Consider the following 7,946-nt stretch of genomic DNA (forward strand, 5'->3'; position numbering starts at 1 on the left):
GAGGTAACCCGGAGGGCGGAAAAACGTCCTGTGCAAGATGCAAGTGGCAAGGGTAAGAAGGCCTCGAAGAAGTCGGATAGGGTAAGTGAAATGACTGCGGCACTAAAGGAGTACAACACAATGTCCGAACGTAGGTATAGTGGTAAACTCGGCAGGACTACCGGTTCATCCGACCAATTCGCTTAATCCGTTGTAGGGGGTGATCCTTGTTCACTCACCAAGGCAATGGACGTGCTGAACATGTATCCAGATCTGAGTAACAAGGCCTACATCAAGATGTCAAAGGTTTTGGAGCAAAAGGATAATAGGGTACTGTTTATGTGTATGCCGGAGCATAGGAGGAAATCTTGGATTGAGGACATTCTAAACCCGGAGGAGGATTGATGATGCATTGTATCACCTATGTCTAAGCTATTTGGTTTTTATGTACTATGGATTCGGGTTGTTCTATTTACATTTATATTATGTTTCGTATGGATAATACGAAAGTTTATGTTATTTATGAACTTGGGATGTTTGTATGGTTTGTGTTTCGTATGGATAATACAAATGTTTATCTTATTTATGAACTTGGGATGTTTGTATGGTTTGTGTTATATTATGTGACAGATTTGGATGTTGGGTTTGTTGATTTTTAGGTGTTTATTATGGTGATGGTTGAATTAGGTGTTTATATTATACCAAAATATTGTGTTATATTATGTGACAGATTTGGATATTGGGTTTGTTGATTTTTAGGTGTTTATTATGGTGATGGTTGAATTAGGTGTTTATATTATACTAATATATTATGTGATGTACTTGTTTTATTTTTATTTTTTTTTTGTCTTTTTATAATCTATGGTTGATGTTATTAGTAGGACTATTTGAATAATGTGTTTGTGCTAATGTATAGGTGACTTATGACGTTCGGAAATGATTGGTGGCGGGCGATCCAAGAGTATGACTTTGATGATGCATACTTCAACAACGTTGGTTCTAGCAATGACTGTGAATTTGATGATGATGATGATTGGACTGATTTGGATTCCGAACGTGAAGAAGAGGCAGAGTTTAATTTAGTGAATCCTATAGTTGGGGAGATGTATTCGTATATGCAGTGGCATTATGATAAACAACCAATGCGTGCTAGTGCGTTGATCGGTAAGGCGTATATGGACGAGGTCACTGAAGGTAATGCTATGAACTGTTATGAGATGTTCCGCATGACACCTGAATTACCGTTACATTTAGTGGATGAGTTGGCTCAACATGGTTACTTGAGGGACGGACGCGGTGAGGTGAATGCCACTCAGGCCGTGGCCATGTTATTGTACGTACTTGGACACAACACCTGCTTTAGATGTGTTGTCGACAGGTTTCAGCACTCAACAGAAATTGTGTGCCGGAATTTTTGTAAGGCGTTGCGAGTTGTCCACCACTACGCGAAGCATTTAATTAAACCTGATCAGAATGTCACAGGCCTCCCCGAACATCTTCAAGTGAACAAATACTGGCCATGGTTTGAGGTACAAAACATTCTCTTACTTAACTAATTGGACATAACAGTAAAATAATATGATATTTGATATATGCTTGCTAAGATTAATGAAAACTTTCATGTGTAGAGAAGTATAGGAGCAATTGATGGAACGCACGTGAGTGCCCGACCTCCTAAAAATGAGACTCAAGCACACAGGGACCGCAAGAGCCTTATAACAACTAATGTGCTGTGTGTGTGTAACATGGACATGCAGTTCACATTTATCCATGGTGGGTGGGAGGGCAGTGCGAATGACTCAAGGGTTTTCGAGGAAGCGATCAGTGACCGGAAGCATGGATTCCCATGGCCACCAACAGGTACTATACTGTGACTTTAACTAAAATTATTTTATCCTCCACGTCTAAGTAGTATGTTTATGAACAACTTAATTACGTGCTTGCTGGTTGTGTGTGTGTGTGTGTAGGGTCGTACTACTTGGTGGATCCGGGTCTACCAATTGGCACTAGTTTTCTCCCCCCTCATAAGTCAACTAGGTACCATGTGCAGGAATTCAACTCAAGCGGTAGACGGATAACATCAAAGAAAGAGTTGTACAGCTACAGGCATTTGTCCTTACGGATGGTTATTGAGCGGTCCTTTGGAGTGCTGAAGGCTCGTTTCCCCATTCTGAATTTAATGCCAAACTTGAAGCCAATTAGGTAGCGGTATGTGGTTATTATGTGTTGTGCTCTACACAATTTCATACGCATGAACAATCGGAGTGATGAATTGTTCAGAACAATAGGAGAGAGTGATGGCGAAGGTAGTGCGACCAATGGCGAAGGCAGTGGAGATGTTGGAGCATCAACAAGCTCAGCGACCTAAAGGCATGTACTAGAAATGTCAAGTGCATCAAAAAGAGCGATGGGCGAAGTTAGGGACAATATCACTAACACAATGTGGAATGATTATGTTGCTCATGGCAATGTGAGATGATTATATATTGAAAATGGAAATTGACCATTTACTTCACTGTACTATTTTGGGTCTGTGTAATTTGGAATATTATGTACTTTTGGTTTATAAGTATTTTGGGTCTGTGTAATTTGGAATGCTTTGTTATTGTTAAGGGTGATGTTCTTGGTTCTTGTTAAGGATGATGCATTTTTTGTGATTTGGATTTGTATTTGTCTTATTTGTTGATTTGCACTCTTTAGCAACCAATATATTGCAACAGACCTGCCCACCAAAGTTGTGAAAACCATCCATCCAAGCAGCCATTATACACTTAAATATTATATCTACATCAAATAAAGTTTTTGCTGTTAACTTAAAAAGAGGGAATTTTTTTTTTTTTTTTTAGGAAAATAAGTGTACTTTTTTTTTTGTTTTTTTGTTTTACAAACATAAGGGTACTTGTTGATAATCTTAATGCAGTTTAGTGCCTCACTTATACAAGGTTTGTAGATTTATTTTTAAAAAAATGGAATAGAATCCATTTGAATAAGAAGTTACTGATCGGGATTACTTTTGGTTTTGTTGTACAAAATACTTTCATATTCGAACCAAAACCAGTAAATAAGATAGAACATCTTTACTTCATCACTTAGATCATAAAGGATAACATTGACTTATTAGAAGAAAATAAGGATAACATTCGATTTAGGAATTAGGATATGTAGAGGGGGAAGTGCTAAATTTGCCCCACAAATATACGCATCAGCCATAAATTTGCCCCACAAAACTGAACACATCTGCACAAAGCACGCTGCTTCACATTTGTTTCATCCAACTTTCCCCAAGATCACCTCATCATTCCCCACATCATTTAACAAGTATATAGTAATCTAGAAATATAGCAGGATACACTATTGCAAAATTTTGGATCACAACAACTACATAGCTAATCAAACTCTTCTTTGAAAAAAGAAAAGAAAAAGATGATCCAACAAAAAAAAAAAAAAAAAAGCTTAAATATGAAAGATATTTACATTACACACGTGATCGTCAATGGGTCATGGTAGACACAGTTGTGTATGGTCATGGCCCCCAAAAGCAGTAGAGAATACAAAATAAATGCCAACCATAGTCCAAGAGAAAAATAAAGCTAGCCTATACTTGTAGACCTTGTCTTCAGCAGTCTGGAGTGCGAGCTTAGTTTTTTCAGCCTTGCGCTTTGCTATCCTTAGGAGCTCCCGTGCTTCTGCTTCCCTTGCATGAGCCTCATCCCTTTCATTTCTTGCAGCTATGGCCTTGGCCTTATATCGGGTAAACCTTTCATGGACAAGTGGTGCTGTTGCACGGCCACGTGGGCATGTGTTCTTGTCCAACCATTTGAAGAACTTACATGCCTGATCGGAGTCCTGCATACAACATTGAAGGCATATAAAAGATGGTTAGCAAAGATAGTAAGAATATGACAAGTCAAATATGTAATGACAATAAAATCATGTAATACTAACCGGCGACCACTGCTGACATCCATAGAACCTCCTACCGAAATTACGGATAGATAGGGAGGTCCTTTCCACACACCGATCCATATCGCACATATGGCCACTAGAAGTGAACTCATAAGTAGTGGCAGAAGACATATTACAGGCTGAGAAAATGAAACTCATGCAATAAGTCCAATAATAACACACTGGCAGAAGACATATTATAGGTATATTTAATGTTCAATTAGCCTCAAAACAAATATAATTTGAACAATTACTGAATTACATAGTCAACGACTCATAAAACCTTTGTCTAGCCTAATTTCCTTCCTGTTGCTATAGTAAGAACGCCCAAATCCTTGTATAGCAATCTCCTCTAAACTAAAACCTCTAGTACTCCAAGAATCTCTTGAAGAATTTCTCAGTAAACCTTACTAGCCTTTGGCTATGCAGTTTCAACACTTTGCTCACAATGGGATTAAAATATAGTTGGAGTAAATAAATGGGTTCTATGATCTTGGCTTAATCAATGGAGTGTAAAACCAAGATCAAGAACTAAAAATGAGGGAGAGGAGAAAATGATTGTCTTTGCTAAGAAGCACTCTCTCTCTCTCTCTCTCTCTCTCTCTCTATATATATATATATATATTGGACTCAAAATAATGGAGGGAGCTAAAAGAAATTATTAAAAAAAAAAAAAAAAGACTCTTCTCTGCGTTGTTCACAATAGTTACCGCCACCAAATGAAATGCCAAGATTTTTGCAAGTGCTTTGTCAGAAAAATATCTTTAGTCCCTATGATTTTTCATGCCAGCACTCTCTAATCGACCATGGAAAAAAACTTTTGATAAGCTAATGCATAACAACACTTTCATACTCCATCCTAATCTACGAACAACTATACAACACTTTAGAGGTGTTCCCTCTATTGGCAGACCCAAAAACGTATGTTGCATACTACTCTAATTAGATAAGCTTACTTCTAAAAAGTTTGATTTCTAATATTGTATTAGTTCTCCTGCAGGTATGAGCCTAACACTATTGATCTTGCGGATCCCAGTGAGTTAGAGTGAGTACATACAGTGAATCTGGAATCTCTGATTTTCTTTTTACATAATAAGCGATAAGAATGGTTAATGCCCAATCATTACTTACAAAAATATGAATCTAATGTCTCTTTAGCTTATTTTAAATGTTAATCTTAATGTAGGTATTGGTTTACTGTCCTGTCAGAGCATTTGCCCGACCTTGTTGATAAGGTAAAAATAGATATCATCATGAAACCCCCAAAATCTCTCTCAAACACACAAATACACAATCTGGCCATGCAACAAGTGACAAAAAAGTGAAATATTTGTGAAGTTCTGGTAACACTGCAATTAATGAACACCAAGTTTTTTCCTTAATCTGCTGTTTATTATGTGCTAGGGGCCGTATGATGTGTTATGCCGGCATCTGGCCCGCCAAATTTCCTGAAAGAAATAAATTAGAGAAAGTTATTCTTAATCTATTGTGCTATGTGCACCCTTGTTTTGTTTGGTTATAGTAATGCTGTGCTACCACGTGTATATTGTTGGGAGTAGCTTGTGTGCTTTATTAATTTTTCATTAATTGTTTGGTATAAGAAGTGGGAAGCTTAAGAGCCAATATATGTATAAAAATATATTAAGGGTTTGTTTTATTGTCTCATTATGATTGTGAGATTTTAATGAGCAATATGGTAGGCGGTAGCAAGTGAAGGTAGAACTGAAGATGCTAAAAGAAGGGGTGACGCTTTTGCTCGTGCATTTGCTGCGCACTTGGCAAGGTAGTTTTATGATTTCATAAATTCTATCTAATACATTTACTGCATGGTTTTACTACTTCTGGAAAAAAATAAAAAGGTTAATTGTTTGGGGATTAACAAGGTACATTCCCATTTAGATAGCTTCCTACTATAATTTTTTTTTTTTTTTTGAAAAGAAGAGAACTAAAATTGATGCATAATTATTGTTCTTTTCAAATAATATAAATTAATGTGAAAATTTTCCAGGTAAAGGACAATAATTATTGTAGTTATGATCATCAGCTTAGGTAACTTACTATTTCTTTGCTCTATTGTTAAATTTTTTCTTCACCAAGCAGTGAGGAATCCTCATTCTCAGAGATAAGCAATATATCTGACTCTCTAATAGGTTGTATTAAGTCTACTACCCATGTTTCTGGTATTTCAATTCCTTGTTTAGGCTCTGCGATATGTTCTTGTTGCCCTAGCGTTGTAGCAACATTTGTTGGTACTTGTAGTTCAATAAGCATAAGTTTTGGTGGTATTGCCTCTCCTTTCGGAAGTGTCATCTTCAATTTGTTGGGCACTTTTTGGATGGAAGACTCAATGGATCCTAGTTAGGAACCAAGGCCATCTACCTTAGCGTCCAAGTTCTTAAATTTCGCTGAAAGGGTTTGGATGACTTTTACCAGATTTTCTAGAGTTTGTTCCATAGTAGATTGAGACTTAGAATTAGAATCTACATGAACACTGTTAGGATTGGAATAGATACTTCTCTAGATAGAATTGAGGTAAATATTTATCTTTTTCTTTCATTTCTACCTAATTGGTTATGGTAAGTTTGTTCCTTTTAAGATGGAGTTTTTCATTACTGTACCAAAATTCTTTGGCTCTGCCTATCAGTTTCATCTTGGCAAACCAAACTTTCTCTGTCATCTAGTAAGCCTATTTGTTCGAAGAATTCATGTAACCAATTAGTGAAGCAAACCGGCATACTTCAAACAGTGGGAAAATGGGTTATTTAGAGTAACAAATAATATCACTAAAACATAATTTTCACACAAAAGCAGACATGAAAATATATGAACATCTATGCAAATTATTGACAAAAAAAATTGTTCAAGGATCTGGGGATTCAATCTCCTGCGAAAACATAAACCCATACCCATTGCCAGCTTCCAATCAAATACAAAGATCAGAGGGCTTTTTCCCACAAACACAGACAGTATTATTATTAAAAGTATAGAACCACTAGCAGATCTACAAAATAGGAAAACAAAACCCTTTCAGCAACAAACATATTTAAAAGGGAAATGGGTCACGACGGAGGAATACCTAAGCTGAGCTGAGTAAGGGAGGGAAGCACCATCTTGGGTCGGAGGAGATCGTCCGTGACAAAATGGGGAAATGGGTGATGTTGGTGTTGTTGCTCGTCGGCGCCGCTGGGAAATGGGTCACGACGGAGGAGATTGCGCCGCTGTACACGTCGGAGAGTTGGATGTTGTTCACTGGTGATGGTCCTGACGAGGCGAGAAAGCTTGAGAAATTTTAATGGGTTTGGGTTTTCTCGTCGGCACCGCTGGGAAATGGGTCACGATGGAGGAGATCGCGCCGCTATACACGTCGGAGACTTGGGTGTTGTTCACCGGTGATGATGGTACTGACGAGGCGAGGGAGGTTGAGACATTTTTCTGGGTTTGGGTTTTTGCTTTGGGAGAGAGACAGGGCTGAAGGGGAAGGGGAAATGAGAAAAAGCAAAATTTTGATGGGGATGAAAATGGTACGCGGGTAACAAAACAGAAGTGGTCTGACATAGTAACAGTTGTGGGGTCCATGAATAGTGTGAAAAATATTGAGTGATAGAAATTGGGTGATGAAGGCAAACAGATGTGAAAAATTGAGTGATGAGTGATGAGTGATGGAAATTGAGTGACGGAAATTGAGTGACCAAATTTTGTTGGCCAAACAGGCTCTAAGCTTTTGGAGTGGGAAACTGTGAAAGATTTGATGATATCGGGCTTAGGCCTAGGCTTCCTTCTCGATCGTTTACGGAAGTAAACGATTGAGAAGGAAGCCTAGGCCTAAGCCCGATTTCATCAATAAACGATCGAGAAGAAAGCCTAGGCCTAAGCTTGATTTCATGAAATCTTTCACCACATTTTCCCACCCCAAATGCTTAGTCTCACAAATGAAATCAAGTTCAAAATATTTCATATCCATTAATACCTTGCACAACACACTAAACGCAAAGTTACCCATACACAATCCAAATGTGAAGTTC

The 7,946-nt window shown here is 37.8% G+C and overlaps 1 protein-coding gene and 1 long non-coding RNA gene across 4 annotated transcripts; one reads left to right on the forward strand and one right to left on the reverse strand.

Moving 5' to 3' along the window:
• Positions 1–3,453: 3,453 nt before the first annotated feature.
• On the reverse strand, positions 3,454–7,412 carry LOC126712760 (uncharacterized). 2 transcript variants are annotated; one of them, XM_050412220.1, is made up of 3 exons: positions 7,001–7,412; positions 3,925–4,064; positions 3,454–3,813 (listed from the first exon to the last, which is right to left on the reverse strand). In XM_050412220.1, the coding sequence occupies exons 1-3, from the start codon at positions 7,032–7,034 to the stop codon at positions 3,478–3,480; spliced, it is 510 nt and encodes a 169-aa protein (XP_050268177.1). In that variant the 5' UTR covers positions 7,035–7,412; the 3' UTR covers positions 3,454–3,477. The 2 variants fall into 2 exon arrangements, with proteins under 2 accessions (XP_050268177.1, XP_050268176.1); XM_050412219.1 differs by having other exon boundaries at positions 3,454–3,825.
• Positions 4,807–5,720, forward strand: LOC126712761 (uncharacterized). Of its 2 annotated transcripts, XR_007651156.1 has the most exons (4): positions 4,807–4,845; positions 4,925–4,969; positions 5,111–5,159; positions 5,625–5,720. It is a non-coding gene; the product is annotated as an uncharacterized LOC126712761 (long non-coding RNA). The 2 variants fall into 2 exon arrangements; XR_007651155.1 differs by lacking the exon at positions 5,625–5,720 and having other exon boundaries at positions 5,111–5,618.
• Positions 7,413–7,946: the final 534 nt, after the last annotated feature.

Source organism: Quercus robur, chromosome 2, assembly GCF_932294415.1.
Source record: "Quercus robur chromosome 2, dhQueRobu3.1, whole genome shotgun sequence".
In the NCBI taxonomy this organism is placed as follows: domain Eukaryota; kingdom Viridiplantae; phylum Streptophyta; class Magnoliopsida; order Fagales; family Fagaceae; genus Quercus; species Quercus robur.

What these genes read in the sequence shown, in the direction of transcription:
- LOC126712760 (XM_050412219.1), bottom strand. Translation starts at nt 7,034, where the DNA reads ATGGTGCTTCCCTCCCTTACTCAGCTCAGCTTAG. An exon ending in CCTTACTCAGCTCAGCTTAG is followed by an intron (nt 4,065 to 7,000) that starts GTATTCCTCCGT and finishes TCATTTTCTCAG; the next exon opens with CCTGTAATATGTCTTCTGCC. An exon ending in GATGTCAGCAGTGGTCGCCG is followed by an intron (nt 3,826 to 3,924) that starts GTTAGTATTACA and finishes TGTTGTATGCAG; the next exon opens with GACTCCGATCAGGCATGTAA.